This window comes from Leptonychotes weddellii, chromosome 3 (genome assembly GCF_054177405.1).
Source record: "Leptonychotes weddellii isolate Sample4059 chromosome 3, ASM5417740v2, whole genome shotgun sequence".
In the NCBI taxonomy this organism is placed as follows: Eukaryota; Metazoa; Chordata; class Mammalia; order Carnivora; family Phocidae; genus Leptonychotes; species Leptonychotes weddellii.
This window is the reverse complement of record NC_138371.1, coordinates 122,752,176-122,775,696: the sequence shown is the minus strand read 5'-3', so window position 1 is coordinate 122,775,696 and position 23,521 is coordinate 122,752,176. Positions and strand designations below refer to the sequence as shown.

The following is a 23,521-nucleotide window of genomic DNA, read 5'->3' as shown; positions in this document are numbered from 1 at the left end:
CGACTGAGCCACCCAGGCGCCCCACAAGTGCCCTCTTTAATACCTATCACCCATCTAGCCCATTCCCACCCACCTCCCTCCATCAACCCTGTTGGTTCTCTATAGTTGTTAAGAGTCTCTTATCGTTTGTTTCCCACTCTCCTTTTTTCTCCCTTCCAATATGTTCATCTGTTTTCTTTCTTAAATTCCACATATGAGTGAGATCATGTGGTGTTTGTCTTTCTCTGACTGATTTCGCTTAGCATAATGCACTCTAGCTCCATCCATGTTGTCACAAATGGCAAGATTTCATTCTTTTTGATGGCTGAATAATATTCCTGTGTGTGTGTGTGTGTGTGTGTGTGTGTGTTTGTGTTTGTATACACACACCACATCTTTATCCATTCATCAGTTGATGGACATTTGGGCTCTCCATAGTTTGGCTATTGTTAATAATGCTGCTATAAACATCAGGGTGCATGTACCCCTTCGAATCTGTATTTTTGTATCCTTCGGGTAAATAACTAGTAGGGCAATTACTGGCTCATAGGGTAGTTCTATTTTTAACTTTTTGAGGAACCTCCATGCTGTTTTCCAGAGTGGCTACACCAGTTTATAGTCCCACAAACAGTGCAAGAGGTTTCCCCTTTCTCTGCATCCTCACCAACACCTATTGTTTCTTGTGTTGTTGATTTTAGCCATTCTGACAGGTGTGTATCTCATCATAGTTTTGGTTTGTATTTTCCTGAGGATGAGTGATGTTGGGCATCTTTTCATGTGTCTGTTAGCCATCTGGATGTCTTCTTTGGAAAAGTGTCATTCGTGTCTTCTGCCCATTTTTTAACTGGATTATTTGGTTTTTGGATGTCGAGTTTAGTAAGTTCTTTATAGATTTTAGATACTAACCCTTCATCAGATAGGTTGTTTGCAAATATCTTCTCTCATTCCATAGGCTGCCTTTTAGTTTTGTTGATTGTTTCCTGCACTGTGCAGGAGCTTTTTTATTTAGATGTAGTTCCAGTAGTTCAGTTTTGCTTTTGTTTCCCTTGCCTCTGGCGATTTATTACACTAAATCTTGATTCAACTCTCCAGATATTTTTGTTGTATAAATTCTTAGATATAAAACTGAACTCTTAAGGATCTTCATGCATATTATCAAAATGTCTTTCAGTTGGTACTATTTTGAGGTTCAGTCTTTTCAAAATATGTTTGTTAGAAAGGACCATTTTTTCTTTTGCAGAGTGCTTGTTCTTGTCCTTGCCCATTTATTTTCTTCATGTTTTACCATTTCTTTTTGGTAATTCTTTTGGCTGGGTGCAAATAATTTTTCTCTGTTTTAACCATTTTTAAGGTCCTCTTCTAAGCCCTTTTCATAATTCTCAACTAAGTTTTTAAGAAAACACATCGGTTACAGATTTTAGGTTGTAAATTGCCATTGGAAAATAAGCTGTGGGGATGCCTGGGTGGCTCAGTCAGTTAAGCGTCTGCCTTTGGCTCAGGTCATGATCTCAGGGTCCTGAGATTGAGTCCCACATCGGGCTCCTTGCTCAGTGGGGAGCCTGCTTCTCCCTCTGCCTGCCAGTCCCCTTGCTGTGCTCTCTCTCTCTCTGACATAAATAAATAAAAAACCTTAAAAAAAAAAAAAAAGAAAAGCTGTGGATCTTGAGAAAACAATCAGGGCTGGAAAGCAGGCTAAGATACGCTAATCATTTGTATAGAGGTGGTAGGGGTTGCTGTGGAAGTAAATGAGATTGCTGAGAAAAACAATGTGGTGGAAAAAAGTCTTTGGCATTAGGAAACACTGAAAAAGTTGTGAGAGAGAAAGAAATGAGAATGAGGATATTAGAGTGTTTTAAAAGCTAAGGGAAAAAGTTTCATTGCAATAGTGTCAAATGCTACTTAGAGGTCTTTGTGGTTGAAACCCAAAAAAGGCCATTTAGTTTGTTAAGAAGAGATCTTTGAAGACCTAGATAGAGAATAGCCTCAGTATAATACTGAGAGTATGTGTTCAGTGGATGTACTATGTATGTCCTGTGAGAGTGTATATGGTGAGTGAGTGTGTGAATAGTGAGCAAATGAAAGGTTTGTATGTGAAGGGAGGATAGTAGCTTGATAAGGTCCAGAGATAGAAATATAGGTTATTTTTTGTTTTTAAGGTGATATAGGCTTATTTGTAAAGAGAAAGAAGCTTTTAGAAGGGAAACTGTTAGAGAAATTACAAAAGATAGAGGGAGTAATGAATAAGCCGCCAGGTCTTGAAAGAGATGAGAGGCAGTGAGATTGAAAATCGGAGGTAGAAAGGCATTAGAGTTGTTAATTTGAGAGGAGGAGAATGTCCATTTGTAAAAATCAGAAGAGAAGACAAATTTAGAGATGAGGATGCAGAGACATTTTAAAGAAGACTGCAAGATATGGTAATTAGAAAGTATTTGATGTGGAGAAGAATGTTGAGGCTTTAAGTATTGTGATTCTTTAAGCTTCTCAATAAAATAGAAATTAAGAATACAGAATAGTAAAATAGTTCAGAATACAGAACTCTTGGTGGGGTGATGAGACTAAGGATTTCAATAGTGAAAATGTTAGGAACATCAATGTAGAAATGTAATAAAGAAATATTCTCGAAGAAATACTAAATTGAGTGTTAGGAAACTTGGGTTTTAGGTCTGTGGCATTGACTGGCTGTATTGTGCAAGTCTCAGTTCTAGTCTTTAATTTCTTAATCTGCACAATGAGAGGTGAATCAGGTGACCTTTTCAGATTGAAAAATCCTGAACCAAACTAAAAAAGAACAAAACATATAAAACCACATTAATCAAGATATTGTAGTATTGGTGAAAAGAAAGGCCAGTCAGTGGAGCAGATCAGAGGATCCAGAAATAGAATCCACACATATATGCTCAGTCTTTGTACACACAGATTTGAAGGTAATTCAGTGCAGGAAGGATGTTCCTTTCAACAAGTGATGTTGGAGCAACTGGATGGATATTCATGTACAATAAATGAACTTTGATGCCTACCTTGCTTGCACCACTTATAAAAATTAACTCGAATTAGAGACCTAAACTTGTAGAAGATGACATAGGAAATCTTTGTGACCTTTGGTTAAGCAGAGATTTCAAAGATCATACCACTGAAAGCATCATCCATAAAAGAAAAAAAATAAATTGAGCTTCATTAAAATGAAAAACTTATGCTTTTTGAAATATATTGTTTGAGAAAGTAAAAATACAAGTCACAGACGAGGTGAAAATTTTTGCAAAACACCTATCAAAGAATTTGAATCCAGAATGTATGAATAATTCTTACAGCTTAATAAGACAAACAACTGAATAGAAAAGTGACAAAAGATTGGAAAGGACACAGATGTTAAGTAAGATTTGAAAAAATAGTCAATGTCATTAGTCCGTGGGAAAATGTACCACTACACACCTATTAGGATGGCTAGAAAACAAGCAACAAACATTGGAATAACAGTTTGTTAGTTTTTTATAAACTTAAACTGACTTTTAACATAGAACTTAGCTATTCCCCAACTAGGTATTTGCCCAAGAAATGAAAACCTACATTTATTTAAAGACCTGTACTTGGATATTTAGGGTTAGGGGTAGTAGCATTATTTATAGCAGTGTATTCAACTGTTAGAATGGATAAACAAATTGTGGTATATTCATACAGTGGAGTACATTCAGAAATTAAACGGAATAAATACTAATAGATAAAATAGTATAGATGAATCCTCCCAAACATTATGCTAAGTGAAAGAAGCCTGACAAAAAAGACTACAGACCATATGATTCCATTGGTATGACATTCTGGAAAAGGAATTAAAATCAGATCAGTGATTGCCTGGGGCTGGGGGTCAATAGACCTGATTTCCTAAACACACACACACAAATCCTTTATTCCCAAGGATGGATATTTATGGTAGGGAGATGATCAGATAGTGAGAGGCGCTGAGACAGCTATGGTGTAGTGGAATGAGCGCTAGATTCACTGATAATAGTAGTGCTACTGCTGCTAATTAATTCTGATTCAGTAGGTACAATGCCAGGCACCAAGCTGATTACTTAAGAGCATCCTCACTGCTAATTTTTGTGGTGATTCTAGGATTAGACACTATTATTGTCATTCCTATTTTAGTAGAAACTGAGGTTTAATTGGATTTAAACAAGTTGCCCACAGTTAACACAACTCGAGTATGTATTCAAACTCTTGAGTGTTTGACACCAAAATCCATGTTCTTAAATAAAAGAGTGTAAGTTCCAGGAAGATACGGAATTTTTGTTTTTGTTTTTGTTTTCACCACTGTATTCCCCAGAGTCATAACCATGACAGTTGTATAATGAGTGTTTCTTGAAAAATTTTTAGAGATCTCAAATTTTGGAAAGTGTTAAAAAAACATAGGAAGGTACAAAGAAGCCTATATGAAGATAAAGATGATTTTTAAATTAGTGTATTTTAGTGATTAGACTGATGTTTTTCATTTAAGCATTTATCATATCAAATGACTTTGTGTTAAATTGTGTTGTCTATGTCCTAATAAAATCTGCTGTTTTAAAAAGTGAACAAAGTAATTATAGAGTAGGATTTTATAGTTGATTCTAATCTTTCTGGTTTTGTAAATTTTTTCCATCTAGCAAATCTTGGTGGCAACCAGGTATAAGATCAGACCAAGTCAATGTTATTGGTTACAACTAAACTACAAGCCGTTCCTGTGTGTGTGTGTGTGTGTGTGTGTGTGTCTAGAAAGTCTACTTCTAGGACTCTCCTAGTTGGAAACTGATCATTTCCTTTCCATAGATACATAAAAATATTTGCTTGTAAATGAATAATCCGGTTGATCTCATCTGTAACCTGGTTCCCTCTGACATATTTAATACTTAGTAGGCTGAAGTTTAGAAGGAACATTTATTTTTCTCCCATAGATAAATGTGTATCAAGAAGAAAAAGCACTTTATCCAAAAAAGAGTTAATTGGATGCAGCTAGAACAACAACAGCAAAAATAGCAAGCTTTATAAATCATCTGAAATAACGGTCATACATTTTGCTCATAGGAAATTTCCTTAGGTCCTTAAAAATCAGAACCTATTTATACAACATTTCATTTAGGCATTTTATCATTTCAAATGAGCTTGTGTTGAACTGTGTTCACTATGTCCTAATAAAATCTGTTGTTTTTAAAATATGAATAAGCAATGTTCTCCATTTTAATAACTTTAGTTACTTCCTTTCTCAACCTTTAGAACAGTTAAAAAAAAATGCTATAGTTCCTGAAAGTAGACACATTGAGAGCAGTTAGGTTTAACAGGTGATAGCCTGTGAGCAAGGAAGCAAACCAAAAACATACGAAATAAGCACAAAAATTCAAAAAGTAATGTAGTGTGGGGGCTATTTATTATAGGGACAAACAACCTTTTACCTCTTAGTTTCTGAGATATTGACCATATTAATATAAACACATACAAAAGTCGATGTTCATTTTATTAAAATATAATATACTTACTAGTCATTATAACAATCAAGCTATGTATACTTTGTTCATTTTCAGAAATAATAAATATATAATATGGTTTCAAAAATCAAATTTATTGAAGCATATTTTACGGACACTAAAGTCAACCAATTTTGAATGAATAGGTCAATAAGTTTTAACAAATGCATTCAACCATGCAATTACCACCATTAATTAAGATATAGAAATTTTTGGTTACTCCAGAAAGTTTTCTCCTCCTTTGTAGTCATTCCCCAGATACCTCCATTCCTGTCCCTAGACAGCCACTGATCTACTTTTTGCCATTAAAGATTAATTTTGCCTTTTCTAGAATTTTGTAGGAGAGTAATCACACAGTACACAGGATATACCCTGTTTTCTCTGGCTTCTTTTTCTCCATGAAATAATTTTGAGATTTATCTATGTTGTGTTTATTAGTACTTTCCCTTTTTATTGTTGAATAACATTCCATTGTATGGATATACCAGAGTTTATCTGTTTCACCTGTTTTTGGATATTGGGTTGTTTCTAGTTTTTGGTTTTTATGATTGAAGCTGCTATTAATATTCATGTACAAAGCTTCCATTTCTTTTGGGTATAAATATCTGGGAGTGGTATTGCTAAGTGTTATGGAAAGTATATACTTAACTTTATAAGAACTGGCCAAACTTGTTTTTCAGAATGGTTGTACCATTTTACATGTTCACCAGCAATGTTTGAATATTCCTTGCTCTACATCCTCACTAACCTTTGATATTGTCAGTCTTTTTAATTTAATCATTTTAGTGGATGTATAGTTGTAAGTTTTAAAAGATTTGTATAGAAATGCAACAGATTTCTGCATATTGTGGAATTTAAGAAACAAAACAAACAGGCAAAGGAAAAAAAGAGAGACAACCAAGAAACACACCCTTAACTAAAGAGAACAAACTGATGGCTACCAGAGGGGAGGTGGGTGGAGGGATGGGTGAAATAGGTGATGGAGATTAAGGAGTGCACTTGTCATGATTAGCACAGGGTGATGTATGGAAGTGTTGAATCACTATATTGTATACCTGAAAGTAATATAACATTGTATGTTAGCTATACTGGAATTAAAATAAAAACTTAATAAAAAATATTTATTTTCCAAGTAGCTAAAATCATGGAAAAGTTTAGAGTTGGATAATGATAAACTTTTTATTATCAGTAAAATTTGATAATCCAGGGACGCCTGGGTGGCTCAGTTGGTGAAGCGTTTGCCTTAGGCTCAGGTCATGATCCCAGGGTCCTGGGATTGAGCCCCGCATTGGACTCCGTGCTTGATGGGGAGCCTGCTTCTCCCTCTGCCTGCCACTCCCCCTGCTTGTGCTCTCTCTCCCTGACAAATAAACAAATAAAAATCTTTTAAAAATTTGATAATCCAGAATAATTTTTAGAAGATTTATTTATTTGAGAGAGAGATTGTGAGCTGGTGGGGGGGGGGTGCAGCGCAGAGAGAGAGAGAGAGAGAGAATCCTGCTGAGTGCAGACCCTGACATCATGACCTGAGCCGAAACCAAGAGTTGGCCGCTTAACTGACTGAGCCTCCCAGGAGCCCCAGAATAATTCTTTTCTTAAAGCTTGTATATAACTGAGATTTCAAAACAATGTAAATTTGCATCACATACTTCTCAGCTCTATTGTAACCTCCAACTAAGAGTAAGCAAATAGTCCAAGTTTTGTAATAGAATATCAGATAATTTGGTGTCTTTTGTTTTCAACTTAATGTAATCAAATTTTACCTACAAAACTTACATATCTAGAAATTAATACATATTTTTAGGGGAAAAGGTATTCTAATGATAATGAAAAAATATTCTAATGATAATCATGGCCATCACTCATCAAGTACTAATTATATGTCAGGCATTATGCTAAGGGCCTTATATGTATAATCTCATTTAATTCTTACCAAGTGAGATATGTATTATTATTTCCACCTCACAAAGAAGGCAATTATGGCACTGAGGGATATGAATTTCACAAAGTTAAAAAATACTTGAGTCCATAGACTGATTAAAAAATGAGTGAATCAGGGGTGCCTAGGTGTGACTCAGTGAGTTAAGCAGTCGACTCTTGATTTTGGCTCAGGTCATGATCTCAAGGTCCTGGGATTAAGTCCAGGTCAGGCTCTGCAATCAGCAGGGAGTCTGCTTGAGGATTCGCTCTCGCTCTCCCTCTGCTCCTCCCCCTGCTCACGTGCATACACACGTGAGCTTTCTCTCTCTTTCTCTCTCTCTAAAAATAAATGTCTTTAAAAAACAAGAGTGAATCAGGGCAAAAGGAGGATAATCATGTAAGAAAGTAGCCTTGTTTTTTTTAAAAACAATTTATGTTATGGACTCGAAAATCCTTTAAGTTGGTTCTGATGACATTGGATTATTTAAAAATGAAAGTATTTACTTCAGAGAACTGACTGACCCCTAAATTTTTCACAGTAAGTTGTAATTTAACTTTTTGATCTTTCTAGTAATTTTTTTTTACTTACAATATAAAATTTAAGTGTTTTTGATTAGTGTAGAATTAAATGCTCTCAAGTATATGCCATCATAAGGATTTAAAAACAAGTTTATGTTGAATAAGAAAAATATTATCATATAATACAATTTTAATATGTATCTAGTATGTGAATGATTAATGAAATATTTGAATCTTTTTTTTTTTTGTACCCAGGAAGGTTATGTTCAAAGGAAAAAGGAGCTATGGGGAATCTGTATCTTTATTGCAGCAGTTGACCTAGATGAGATGCCATTCACTTTTACTGAGCTACAGAAAAACATAGAAACCAGGTAAAATTTATTATATCAATATAGGCCTCTGCCATCAAAGAAAAGTATTTCTGAACTTTCCTCTTAATAGACTTTAGAGAACTAGTGAGAAATGCTAAAATTAAATAAAACTTTTAAAGGACTTAGGTCAAACAGTGAACTGTCCTTCTCTCTTGGAGCCTTAATGAATGTGTATTTATGTTATAGTTTCTCAAGAATGTAGAGTTTGTGTCCTGGGAAATTTTTCATCATGTCTCCCACTTTCTAGAACTTTCTCAATTGTAGCTGTTGATAAAGTGGACAAAAAGAGCAAGGGTTTATAAAGTAGGCTTATTTAGATTAAAATTTTTATGAAAGTGGTGTGAGTCTATCTTAAAGGAATTTAGTTAACATTTATTAATGTTTAAGATTGCTTCATATAATACATGCATAATTATATATTTTTTGAGACTGTATATTCAGCTGAGTTTCCATAATTACTCCAATAATTGTTTCTTGTTGAGCTTATAAGCTTATAAGAAGAATTTACTAATTTGTTTCCAATAACTCCTGAACTTTATCTTGAACAGCTTTGTGGGACATCCAGTCATTTCATTTGCAGCATATTTACAAAATCTAACAGTAAATAATTTTACTAGTAAGGTAGTAGTATATGTTTCTTCTTGGATAAAATCATCTAGAATTAAACATAATTAGTATTTTATTTATATGAGATAAATTAAATTGCTGCATTTTTCAGTAACTCTTTTTCTTACTACCTCTAAGTAAAATGTGGAAACAAAGACCTTGTATATTCATATTTTAACCTATTGAATTAGAATTGGTTTACCTCTCAGAGATTTCAGTTTTATTTTATTCATAAAATTACTAAGTCAAAATAGTTTTTATATAGCTGAAAATTATGTAAGTAAATTTCTACATTAATTTATACATTCATGCAGTAGATGTTTCAGTGGCCTAGAGGATTGAAAAGGATATGAATGTTTCAGTTAAGATAGAGTGGGTTTAATGGGCCTCTGTTGTTTTACAAGCTATATGACCTAGAGCAGATTGCTTAGCTTTATTAAATTTCAGTTTCCTCATCTGTGAGATGAAAATTATTAGCTATTTTATAGAATTACGAGAATTAAATAACTTATAATGAATGGAAAAGTAAGTAGTTTATAGAAACAGTGCTTGTAACTTAACCATAGGTATTGATGAGGTCTTGATCTCTTTCCTTCTGTAGACCACCCCTCCATGCCCTTCCCCTGCAAAAAAAAAAAAGAAAGGAAAGAAAAACAGTTGTTAGGCTCTGTGATACTGTGCTAGGTTCTAATGATACAGAGGTGAGAAATAGTCTCTGAGCTCAAAAATTCATTCCAGTGGGAAGATAAAATTAAACAGATGGCTGCAATACAGTGTTATAAAGCTATTTATAGACTACTAAATAAATATGACAGAAAGGCTATTAAATCTTTTATCTCTAAGATGAAAGAATTTTCCTGGCAAAGCTTTTCCTGAACTTTTTTCCTGAATGGAGCAACACTTATAATTGGGCATGTCATAAATAATCTCCCTACAATAAATATAATAGTTTATTTGTTACAACTTTTTCTTAGGTCATCTCTTTGTTCTAATAACTATCCAGGAATGGTATCTAGACCACTGCTGCTTAAATGTGCCCTGGTAAAGGACTTTTTTTTCAATAAGTCATGGACTGACATTTAAAAAATATATAATATAAATTAAGTATTAGAAAAATGAAATAAAAAAAATTATACTAACCGCAGGACCAAACTTTTTATTATTATATTCAGCACCATAAAATTAGTGTTAAATTGCCATAAAAGTTTTTATATGCTTACTCTCAATTTCTGTATTTATTTAATTGTGGACAGATAACAAAACATATCAATCCATGGAGCACTGCTGTAGAATAAGTAGTTATTTTAGATTTGTGTGTCTTAATTATGGCTCTTTATGCCTGCTTTTCATCTCTGTAGCCTTTCCTCTTCTCTTCTTTCCTTCAGAGGAGGGCTGCAGAAGGAATAGAGACTCACTTAAGTTACCCCTAGAAAAAGGTGACTTTGTAGTAACAATTCAGTTTCCATGGTGCTCCATAGGTATTGCTATATTATCTCATAAAAACTGGAACTGAGTGTGCTTCTTGAATAAATGCTTTTCTGGGGTTGATTTATTTTTCTCTGAAGGTATCTAGACATTTACTCCATTCTCTTTTCTCTTGTGAGCAGCATCATGATTATCTACTCCATATCATTTCTACTTCTTTATTTGCTGTTCCATGTAGCTTGTCATGGCTGCCCCAGTCCCTTCTATGTCACAAGTGCTTTAATGACCTTCTCTTGGGTTCTTTGTTCGCTGCTCATTAGCTGAAGCTTTTATTTTTAGGGTTCTTGAGATGAATGTCTGAGTGGTCCAGCCCATTTTTTAGAATGAAGCCTTAACTCAGTTGCTGGAGAGTGTATGGGTGGGTCTCGTGACTACCCTTGAGTTCATTTAGCTGCTTTGGTATAATTCCTTAGACAAACTTGATTAGAAATGAGTGTGTGAGGTGCAGTTGATGATTGCTATGTTTAGTGCCCTATTTTTTTATTAGTGAAAAATGTATGAATATTTCAAATAGATTAATTTTTTAATAGAAAACAATAAAGAATTATTTAAAGTCATTATTTAAACAACCTAAACATTTTAATCAGTTTTTCTTTTCCCTTCCCCAACAATTCAGTCTAAAACCATTGGTGGGTGAAGAAAGTAGGTATGTGCATCTGTGGTAGGAGAGAGCATGGGGTGCAGAGAAGGATGTTAGAGCCCAAGTGGGTATTCACCTGGATGTAGTTGGGGGTGAGGGTCCTGATATGGGCTGCTTGGTGTGCAGTGTCAGAGATCAAGCCGGGTGTGTGGGTAGCCAGACCACATGTGAAGCGAGTGCAGTCTGGGCTGGGGAGTCAGAACCCTACTGGGGTGAAGATGTCCATGTGGAGGGGTCAGGGCAGTCTAGGATGGGGAGTCAGTCTGAGCAGGAGAGGAGAGTGCCCATGTGGGAGAGTGGGTAACTTTGGAGATGGAAGGTAGTTACATGCAGGGTGATTGACTAAGTGAGTAAATAAAGATAAGTGGATCCCAGCTTTCTCACTATCAAAGAAGAGTTATAAATTTGAAAAGGGAAACATTAGAATAAACCATGTGGTTTTATGTTGGAATTGGATAAATGGATGTGAACTTACAGTTTTCAAAACATATAGGTAGGTGTAGAAATAAATATGTATGTATATGTCTATCATAACAACCCTTTTTTTGGTATAAATAGATGTAGGCATAGGTATATACATATAGGGCTGTAGGTTGAAGCTAGTTGATTTTTACTCTTCAAACTAATAAAATGCAAAAAGTAATTCCTTCCAAAGAATATAATAGTGATTTGGTATGGAGCTAATAAACTTTTGAATTGAAATGTCTATGCTTTGAAAATGAAATAAAATGAATTTTTTCAGTTACAGATTCACTTTTTTCTATTCCTTTCTTTGTAGTGTCTGCAAATTCTTTGATTTACTAAAAGAAATTGATACCAGTACCAAAGTTGATAATGCTATGTCAAGACTGTTAAAGAAGTATAATGTATTGTGTGCACTCTACAGCAAATTAGAAAGGTAAAGTAAAAATTTTATTAGGATTACACCCCAGTTTTGCATGTTACTGGTGATGATTAGATTCCATCTGGGAACTATATTTAGTAAAGTTATTAGGTATTACCCCGTAGATTTGTCCCCTTTGCTGTTAGTTTTTTTTTTATAGGTTCTTAGCTTTCTTTTTTATTCAATCATATGCATTATGAATGTTTCCTCCAAAATTGTTATACTGTCCTTTCATATTTCTCATTTGTTGCAACAAATTTTAAGACTTTAGTCTTCTCTGCCAGAGACTTTCAGTTCTCAATGGAAGAGTGACCTAAATTTAAGCTTCTTCCTAATGGTGTTATTTAGTTTAGAAAGAGAAAAACATACTGGTAGTACAAGGTGTACATGACCTATACTACCAAGCTATGATTTGTATTCTCAGTGGTGTAAACGGAGACTTTTCATTCCTTTTAACTGGGAGAAAGATGAAATTCAGATAAACTTGGGTTTTTAATGCACTTTTCATCCACGTCGCCACTGCCACTGGTAAAATGCCACATCTGGCATGTGGCTGTTACTCTGTTCATTGTGGGGCTCATTTCACTTGGTGAGAATATATGAAAGTTAATATTTTAGCTAAACAAATAGTTGTAAAGGGAGAGGGAAGAGTATTTTGGGGAGAATGAGTATGGAGATAGTGCTGGAAAGAAGCATCTTCTCAGAAGGATGCTTCTGTTTTCCCTTTCTTTCTTTTTGTTTGGTATGTCACTAAAACTTCAGAGGTGTGATAGAGGATAAGAAAAATGGAGAGAAAAATCAAGATGGCCTATGGCTTTTAAAGGAATTTTTCTTGCTCCTCGTTTTTAATTGTAATAAGGTTGCATTGGCCATCATTATTTTCTTTTGTCTTTTCTTGAATAGAGTAAAATCTATGCACAAGAAAAAAGGGATTTTTTTTATTATAATAAAAATTTGTACAAGGAATGTAGACTATAAAGCACTTGGAAAACACAGAAGAGCATAAATAAAATATGAATCACCCTAAATTTTAATACTGGAGATAACTAGTTTTCATATTTAGAATATTTCTTTCTTTTGGATATTTTATGTAAATTACATATGGTATATATAATTTTTTCTTTTTTTTTTCTTTTTTAACCTAACTGGGACTTTTCTGAATGCTTCTGTCCCTTAAAGTTGTTTATGGCCTTTTAACTCATATCTTGGAACTTACCCTAAGAACGTTATCTTAAATACAAAAAAGCTTTAGAAATTTTTATCACAATATTATTTAAGCCAACAAAAAGCTGGAAACAACCTATTTATGCATGACTGAAATAAAGAGTAAGATATAAATATAATCTAAACACTAAATATTATAAATGTAAAATAAAATTTGCTGAGGAATATTAACAATATGCAAAAATGCTTCTAATATTAAGTAAATATAAAATTTGATGAGGAATAAAACAATATGAGAAAAATGCTTCTAATGTTAAATAAATAAAGCAGGATATACTGTGATTATAACTGCAGAAAGAAGTTGTATGTATTGAATGAAGTTATGTATTAACACTAATGTACTGAATGTGTTAACCAAGGTTTTGTATGAGTAACTTGCATTTCTAAAGAGGATGTGTTACCGGTATAATAAATTAAGCAAAAACTTCTCTAGGTCAATATTTAAAAAAAAATCTATTCTGTAAAGACTAGTACCTCAAAATCTATAATTATCAGTTTATTTCTAGATACAGAATTTTAGTGAGAATGATTTGGAGTGCAGTCCTGATTTTTTTTCCTGCTATAATAATTTTAATTAGATACTTCTAGGTTTTTTGCTTCACTATCTGAGATCAGAAATCTATTTGGATATTTATTTCTGTTTTACCTCTTTCCTTTACCCTTCATACCTTCTAGTGATACATTGTATTTATGATTCTTGTGGGGGCTAAAGGAAGTTAGAAAGGAAAGTTAGAAAGTGGAATATTATATGGATAATTCTGAAGTATTTGAGTTCTTCCTACCTCCCATGCCCTATGTTTTTCCTTTAGGCCAGTTTTTGTAAAACACTGGCTATTTCAGATTAGTAAGTAGGGTTCAAGGTCAGAGTTCACAAAAATTTTCTCTACAATAGTAGTCTGGTATGATGCCCTACCAAAAAAGAGAGGCTCTAGTACAGTTTAATGTTGAAGAGAATGGAATCTTTTGAGTCAGACAGATTTGTATTCTACTCTGGGCTCCAACATGTACTGTGTGATCTTGGACAAGTGAGTTACCCAACTTTAGTGCTTAAATTTCTAGAGTACAAACGAGTTGATAATGGTGCCTACCCTGTTACATTTTTTAATGTATTAAATGAGATAATGCAGGCAGTGCTGAGTCCAGAACCTATAATAAACATAGTAAACTTTCCACAAATGTTTTCATTTTGTTTTTTGTTTTTCTTAAGTAAGCTCTATACCCAACGTGGGGCTTGAACTCTTTACCCAGAGATCAAGAGCCACATGTTCTACCAACTGAGCCAGCCAGGTGCCCCTCCAGGAATGTTTATAAAACAAAAAAATTTCTGGCCCAGTTTGGGAAAATTTACATACTATACCCACCTTAAAGAGTCAGACTGTACATTCACAACCCAGGGTTCTTAAAAGTCCTGTATAATAAAACATGTTGAATCTGTTGAGTTTATCGTTTCCTAAATGATTAGACTACTAATATATGTTTATATGTATTTAACATCAATTAACTTCTGGAAATAGTGTTTGTAGAATATTCTTTAAGAAACTTTAGGCTATGGGCTCAGTTGGTTAAGCAACTGCCTTCGGCTCAGGTCATGATCCTGGAGTCCCAGGATCGAGTCCTGCATCGGGCTCCCTGCTCAGCAGGGAGTCTGCTTCTCCCTCTGACCCTCCCCCTCTCATGCTCTCTCTCTCTCATTCTCTCTCTCAAATAAATAAATAAAATCTTAAAAAAAAAAAAAAAGAAACTTTAGGCTAGCTATCAGCTGTTTACTGCAAATAAATTAAGAAACTACAACAAGCATTAACTAAGTGGCTGTTAGTACTCAGCTATAAGTTAGGTGCTGGGGATACAAAATCTAATGATACTATGATTATAGTAAATGTAGTAACTAAATTATATTTTTTAATAAAAAAAGTGCAATGATGCATGTGATGCTGTATTGTAGAGGATTATATGTGGGAAGTAGAAATTTCATGGTGGGCAAAATATTGTGTATGTTTAAGGGCAAGAAGGGTAGTTGTGGGGTACTTTTGATCAAGTAAAAACTATAGGAGAAGGCAATGTCTGAACAGGTTTAAGGATAAATTCACCAAGCAAAATGTGTAGGAACTGGGACTGCGCTTCCCAGGCAGAGTGATTAGCATGTGTCCAAAGGCAAAGCAGTAGCATGGTGTACTTTGATATTGCTGATGGCTGAAAGGTAGGAAGGGATCAGACCGATAGTGAGCTTGGACTTTGCCCAGCAGACAATGGAGTCATTGCAGGATTTTAAGCTGGGAATGACAGTCAGATCTCACCTTAAAAGATCACTCAGGCCTTTGTAAAAGGGATTTAGAATTTTTATTAACTAGATATATTAGATAATTTAGTGTTTATTGGCCTTAAAGTGGATTGGCAGAGTTTTTTGTATCTTATTTGTACCTTTTACTGAAGAGCAATTAGGAAAATTAACTGTGATATCAAAGCCTGTTTATTTCAGAGCAGACTGTATGTGTGTATATATATATATATATATGGCAATATGCCATAGTGATTATGGTCACTTTAAAAAAGCTAAACAGATCTAAGTATGAATATTACTTTAGTCATTTACTGACTGTGTGAGCTAGGAAAAGTTACTTAACCTCTCTCAACCTCAATTTCAATCTAAAATATAGCCAGTAATACTTTCCTTGTAGGGTAATTGTGAGAATTAAGTAAGACAGTGTTACTGGTTAGCTCACCTTCTAGCACATACTAAGTGTGTAATAAACGGTAGTTTTTTAAGTTTTTATTTAAATTCTAGTTAGTTAACATGTAGTATAATATTGGTTTCCTATTGGTAGAATTTAGTGATTCATCACTTATATGTAACACCCAGTGCTCATCACAAGTGCCCATCATCCATCTAGCCCATCCCCCACCCCCCACCCCTCCAGCAACCCTCTGTTTGCTCTCTATCGTTGAGTCTCATATGATTTGCTTCCCTCTCTTTTTTTTTATTTCCCTTCCCCTATGTTCATCTGTTTTGTTTCTTAAATTCCACATATGAGTGAAATCATATGGTGTTTGTCTTTCTCTGACTGACGTATTCTGCTTAGCATAATACTCTCTAGCTCCAACCATGTCATTGCAATTGGCAAAATTTCGTTCTTTTTGATGGCTGATAAATGGTAGCTTTTAAAGTTATTTTTAGCTTCATTAATGCTGTCACAGAGAAATATAATAATGTAAGCCATGAATTTTAAATATTCTGGTAGCTACATGACAAAAAGTTGAAACAAGTGAAATTAATTTTAACATTTTATTTAACCCATATATCCCCAAATATTTCAACACGTATCATTCACACAAAAATTTGTGCGCTGATGTTCATAGCAACATTATTCATAATAGCCAAAAAGTGGATTATTATTCATAAACGGGAATAAAATACTATTATATACTATAACATGGATGAACCTTGAAAGCATTAAGCTAAGTGAAAGAAGCTAGACATAAAAGTCCATATAAAGTACACAAAAGTCCAAGACAGAATGTATAGTGATTGCCAGGCATGGGGAGTACTGCTGATAGGTATGGGGTTTGTTATGGGGGTGATGGAAATATCTGGAATTAGATAGTAATGGTTGTAAAACAAAGTAAATATACTAAAAATTACTGGATTTATACACTTTTAAATTAATTTTATGTTATATGAGTTATATTTTAATAAGAACATGAAACTAATACAAAAGTTATTAATGAAATATTTCACATTCTTTTTCTCATACTAAGTATTTTTGAATACTTTGGTGTGTAATTTACATTTATAGCACAACAACCTTTGCACTAGCCACATTTTAGGTGTTCAGTAGCTGCAAGTGCTTGTGGCTACCATATGAGCACAGATTTATATTGAATGCAATTATCTTTCACTGTATGATAGCATTTTATCATGAGCTTTGTCTTTAAACAGTTTTACTGTCATATATCTGGTGTGGATTTCTTTATATGCATCCTACTTGGAGTTTATATTTTTTGGATGTGTAGATTAATGTTTTTCATCAGATTTGGGAAATTTTCAGCTAATTCTTTAAATATTTTTTCTGCTCTTTCCACTCCCCACCCCCATCCCCAGCTCTCTTTCTGGTACTCACATTACACATGTATTGGTATATTTTTTGGTATACCACATTTCTGTGAACCTCTTCATTTTTCTTTTTTTCTCCTCTTCGTTCTTCATTCAACATAATCTCTTTTGACCTATCTTCAAGTTAGTGTTTACTTCTTATGCCAGCTCAGATCTACTGTTTAGATCATCTAGTGAATTTTTCATTTTGGTTCTTGCACTTTTCAACTCAAATTTCCATTTGGTTCTTTTCAGATAATTTCTCTTTATTGATATTCTCTATTGGATGAGACAATGTCAGAATACCTTTCTTTCTTCCTTAAGCATGGTTACCTTTAGTTCTTTGGACATATTTACAGTAGCTCCTTTGTAGTCTTTCTCTGTTGAGTCTAGCACCTGGGTTCTCTCGAGTGCAGTTTTTTGTTTTGTTTTGTTTTTTGTTTTTGCCTGCTTTTTTCCCATGTAGAGGTCATACTTTCCTACTTCTTTGCATATTTCACTTATTTTTGAAAACTGAACATTTTTGATAACACCGTAGTAACTCTAGATACTGATTCTCCTTTCTCTTGGGGCTTTCTGTTGTGGTTTTTTGTTTAGTGGCCTAGCTGTATTATTTCAGTGAAGTCTATTTGTCCCATAGTGTGTAGCCTCTGATATTGCTCTTCAGTGTAGCCATTGGACATGTGGCAGTCACTCTGAGGTGAGTCATTTTCAAGGGGTTCTCTTTAACAGTCTTGTCCCCTGATCTCTTGTTAATACCTAGCTGTTACCTTCCACTAATTCCTGACTGTTTTGCTCTTTTTGACAATACCCCACATCTGAAATTGCTTCACAGTCTGATCCAATTAAATTTGGCTCCCTTTGCAAGAATAGGCTTTGAGGTCAACCTTGAGGCTTGTTCTTTTTCCAGGAGAGCTCTTCTTAGCTGTTTATTCTCCTGGTTCTTTCTTAGGTGGTCTAGAATTTATCTTGTTGCTTTCATAGAACTGCTAGCCTCCTCTTAACTTTCTCACCACCAAAATTTCCATTGTTTTCAATAGCACTTAGCCTTGAAAGTCCCCACACTGTGTTCCAAATATAGTTATTACCTTGGAGAGAGCTTCAGAACTCTTTTTTCTTGGGGTGCCTGGGTGGCTCAGTTGTTAAGTGTCTGACTTCGGCTCAGGTCATGATCTCGGGGTCCTGGGATTGGGCCTCGCGTAGGGCTCCATGTTCAGCTCTCCTCCCCTCTACCTCTGCTCTTCCTCCCCACTCTCCATTTTTGCTTTGTGTCTCTCTCTTGAATTAAAAAAAAAAAAATTCTTTTTTCTTAAGATTTGCCTCTCCCCTGGACATCATTTCTGTGCCACTGCTCGGGAGGTCAGAGTGGGGACAGTGTCCTCTTCTTTTGGAATGTCACCTTTGCTTTAAGAGTATCACTGAGGGGGTGTCTGGGTGGCTCAGTCGGTTAAATGGCCGACTCTTGGTTTCAGCTCAGGTCATGATCTCACAGTCATGAGATCAAACCCCATGTCTGGCTCTGCACTGAGCTGAGCATGGAGCTTGCTTAGGATTCTCTCTCTCCTCTCCCTCTGCTCCTCTGTCCCTGTGCACGTGCACACGCCACTGTCTCTCTCAAAAAAAATCCCAAAACTTAAAAAGGGGGCACCTTGGTGGCTCAGTCAGTTAGACATCTGCCTTTGGCTCGGGTCATGATCCCAGCGTCCTGGGATCAAGCCCTGCATAGGGCTCCCTGCTCAGCGGGGAGTCTGCTTCTCCCTCTCCCTCTGTACATATTCTCTCTCTCTCTCTCTCTCTAAAAAAAAAAAAAAAAGTGTCACTGAGAAGAGGTAATAGTTCCTGGTCTTCTCAGATTGCCTTTAATGTCTGAAACCTCTGTCCTGTGAACTAACTGGGGTAAGAGAAGTCAAGGCCCCAGTATTGATCTGCTGTGCCTGGAAGAGAACTTTTGCACTATGAGTGGGGGCTAAGTGGAGGAAGGGAGCCCCAGACCCCTCAGTTCCTCTTGCCTGGGATAGACTTTCTACAGCACAAAGTTTGGGATGATTAGAGATGCCAGTCACCTTCCTTTCCCAGAGTGATAGTCCTAGGCTGGGAGCTGGGGAGAGAGGGAGTCCTGTGTCTTGGCTGCACCTGTCCAAGGTAGACCTTTATGATTCTGAACTGGAGAGGAGGAAGTGAGTTTTGCTTTGAATTCCACAGACTATTTTTGTTTTTGCCAGGAGTTAGTACATTTTCTTGAAAAAATGTTTCCTTTTTTTGCTGTATGCCCTTAGGAGAATTTCCAGAGACATTAAATGATTTTTTAAATAATTTCAACCAATTATAGTTATTATACTGGGAAGCAGGTCTGTGGAGATGCTAACTCCTCCATTGTCCTAAACAGGGTTTTTTTGTTTGTTTGTTTTTTAAGATTTTATTTATTTATTTGACAGAGAAAGAGAGCACAAGAAGGCAGAGTGGCAGGTAGAGGGAGAGGGAGAAGCAGACTCCCCACTGAGCAGGGAGCCCGACATGGGGCTCGACCCCAGGACTTGGGATCATGACCTGATCTGAAGGCAGATGCTTAACTGGCTGAGCCACCCAGGCGCCCCAACAAATAGGTTTTATAGTACTTTTAAGTTGAGTTATTTTAGTGAGGCTAATAGTTAAGTAAGCTTTTATGACCTGATCTGGGATTCTAACTAGATCAAGATTTAATTACAAAATGTATTCTGAGTTACAAATGCACATATGGAATCCAGTCCTTTTGTAATTAGATATTACAGTGATATGTGAAATGCCATGTATTGGAAAAATTTACTTTAACTTTTTAAAATAATGCTATAATTTTTTGTCTTTAAAATGTATACTTTTTTTTTTTAAGATTTATTTTGGAGAGAGTGTGCACATGAGCGGGCAGGGGGGGCAGAAGGAAAGGGAGAGAATCTCAAGCAGACTCCCTACTGAGCTTGGAGCCCAGTGTGGGGCTCCATCCAACAACCCTGAGATCAGGACCTGAGCCAAAACCAAAAGTTGGACACTCAACTGAGCCACCCAGGCACCCCTAAAATGTATACTTCTTGAAATAATATGAAAAAAGCATGGTAAAATTGATTTCTAAATCATGAAAAAAAATTTAAAATGACTTTAAAAAAAAAAGCCATAATGTTAATATAATTATTTCTTCCTTTTAGGACATGTGAACTTATATATTTGGCACAACCCAGCAGTTTGTAAGTAGTTCAGAGCAAGTTATTTTTATCTTTCTGTTTTTTTAAAAAATTTTTCTGGAAGAATCCCAAACATGTTGATAATGCCAGGGTTAGTTTGATTGATTATAGCATGCTTTTCATAAATTAAGGTCATAGATTTAAACCCTATGCAGATTATTTATCTTCTCACAAAGAAAATGGTATGAAATATGTGCCCTTTACTACAAGGAGAGCTAATAGGGTGGAAGTAGATTCAGTGCAACATATCACCAGTTCTGGGAAAAATGCAAATTCACTGAGTTAATCTTTTTTGAGTGTCTGTTATTGTCTAATATTGGCATTTTATTAACTTGATTAAGACCAAGAACATAGTTTTTGTGTAAGAGTAAATGTGACAGTATATATTAAAATTTCCAAATTATTTTTTTAAATGTTGATACATGCTCCAACCGTATACCCATGAAAGAGCTCTAGAGATTTTCTTTGGAAACAGAATGAGTAGTATATGAGATTTTCTGCCCCACTGAACTAGTGGTATTGAAGATGATTGATATAAAGGGAAATTATGTGTTTATTAGTTATATTAATCTATTCCAGTTGTTAATATCAACAGGTTATCAAGGCATAGTGTTAAATTGGTAGTCATCCAAACCTCTATTTTTCTGCTTTAGTGTTGATTTTAATTAGAAAGCAAGGAACAGAAAAGTATTAAGTAATTGGAAACCAAGTACATCATAGTATACCACTTCTTGTGCATATTTTTAGATTATAATTGAAATATTAAATATTTCCTTTACAAAATATATACTACTCTATGGGCTAAATATAAATATCTTGGTAAAAACACTAACTGAATTGAGACAAATTGAGTTACTTTGTAAATTGTCCATTTAAAATGGATTGTATTCTCTTATGTAGTCAATTTAGGCCTATAATTTAAAATAAGGAAAAAGAAGAGATATTTGGAAAACTGTCAGTATAAAATTTTTTTTCTGGTTTCTATTTGTTTACTAGGATATCTACTGAAATAAACTCTGTGTTGGTGCTAAAAGTTTCTTGGATCACATTTTTACTAGCTAAAGGTAAAGTCATTATGTTTGTTACATGTTAATGTTTCAAATGTAATAATTCTTTTGGACTAGGTTCAAAATTTTTTATTCAATTTAATGTTATTCCCCCACACTCACCAGTTCTCTGTGTGGCTTGTTACCTGTTAGCAAGTTCTTGTAATTCTGGCACTGGAAGCAACTTTGGAAATGTCTCATTTCATTTGTTTCTAATATCCTTTGAAAATCCTTCTTCCTTCCTTTTTTTTTTTAAAGAATAATATTACTATTTTTATAAATATGGTACATATTCATGATACAGAATTCAAATAATACGGCAAATGCAAAGAAAATGTAGAAAAATTACCCCAAGCCTACCCATAAATAAATAAATAATCATTAAAGTTATATGATTGTTATTTCAGGTATATTTTTATGCATAGAACCTGATAAAAAAGATTGGAGATGTGTGCATGCACAAACAGATCTAATTTTTTAAAAATAGGATATTATAGTGTAACATGTAGTAAACATACAAATTAGTTTTACTCAAACTTTACAGAAGAAAATAAACAAGAGAAATGGGAGGAGTTGCTTAAATTTAGATAAATTTTTGTCACGTAAGCAGTATTATTTCCTAAAATATTTCTCTAAGATTATGAAAAAGCACTGTTAAAAAATTAAGCTTAGAATCTTGATTTTACTTTGTGTTTTGATTTAAAGCAATATAAATCTTCTTTGAAGGAAAAGGATGTTAGTACAGTATTACCACTCTTCCTGTCATCTCCCCATCCATCACTTTCAGATTTGCTCATTGTATTATCATTACATTATCAAAGATCATAACATTTATATTTCATTCTGTAATTATAATTACTTGTTTAGTCTCACTTCTGTATGTCAGTGGATTCTAAGCTTATTGTCATTCCTGTTATAACTTCTCCATTTCTGAGTTCTTTATTTTGATTCATCCTTAGCTGGCTGGCTTTTACCAAGAAGGAATTTTTCAAAAAAGGCTTTTTGGCACTATATTCCCTATGTTTGTCATGTTTATGAATCATGCGCATAGTCTTTATACTTGAAGGACCACTGGGCTGTCTATGTCTGGCATTGAACAATGCTGTTGAGAAATAGGAGACTAGCTTTAATTCCCCCCCCCATTTACTTTTGAATACTTGATTTTTTTTTAAATTTGAGGTTCAATACTTTAACTAGAATATCTCTTGATTTTTATTATTTCATATTAGTTTTTCTTATGACACTGTATCTCTTTTTAAACTGAAGGTTCTGCTCTTCATTTGAAAGACGTCTTAACACACAAATTTTTAAATGTTATTCTATTCAGTTAGGTATTCTATTCTGTTATGTTTCAGGAACTTAACTATCTTTTTTTAAATTTTTTTTTGAAGATTTTATTTATTTGACACAGAGAGCACAAGCAGGGGGGTGGCAGGCAGAAGGAGAGGGAGAAGCAGGCTCCCCGCTGAGCAGGGAGCCCAATGTAGGGTTCCATCCCAGGACCCTGGGACCATGACCTGAGCCAAAGGCAGATGCTTAACCAACTGAGCCACCCAGGCGCCCCAGAAACTTAACTATCTTATGTTGGATTATTTTTGTCCTCCATATTTACTTTCTTTTCTTGTCTTATTTTGATCTTTCGTCTTTTCTTATTTACTAACTGTTTTTGTCTCAAGTCTTCTGTTTTGAGCTAAACTATATTTTTTTATTATTATTATGTTATATTTGTCACCATACAGGACATCATTAGTTTTTGATGTAGTGTTCCATGATTCATTGTTTGTGTAAACTATATTTGTAATGGTGTTATTCTGTCCTCACTTTTTCCTTAGCTTTTTGTTGTTGTTTTTATATAATTTGTTTTTTATTTCTTAGTGCAAGGAGTTGTAGGGCATTTTCTTTTCATAGATTATCTTCTAGATTGGGTTCTCTCTCTGACTTTTTCTCTTCTTATGTTGTGACTCTATTTTTTCTTTTCTTTTTTCTTTTCTGTTGTATGTTTGCATAATCTCTGTGCTTCTCATCCTCTCTCCCCTCCCCATGTTACTAGGACTTTA

General features: G+C 34.5%; 1 protein-coding gene across 1 annotated transcript in view; it reads left to right on the top strand.

The window, feature by feature from the left end:
* Window positions 1-23,521, top strand: part of RB1 (RB transcriptional corepressor 1) — a 151,575-nt gene that overhangs the window by 22,425 nt on the left and 105,629 nt on the right. Inside the window, exons 3-6 of the mRNA XM_081815431.1 lie at window positions 8,166-8,281; window positions 11,791-11,910; window positions 20,383-20,421; window positions 21,415-21,482. Coding sequence (XP_081671557.1) covers window positions 8,166-8,281; window positions 11,791-11,910; window positions 20,383-20,421; window positions 21,415-21,482 — 343 coding nt within the window. The remainder of the gene's footprint in view (window positions 1-8,165; window positions 8,282-11,790; window positions 11,911-20,382; window positions 20,422-21,414; window positions 21,483-23,521) is intronic.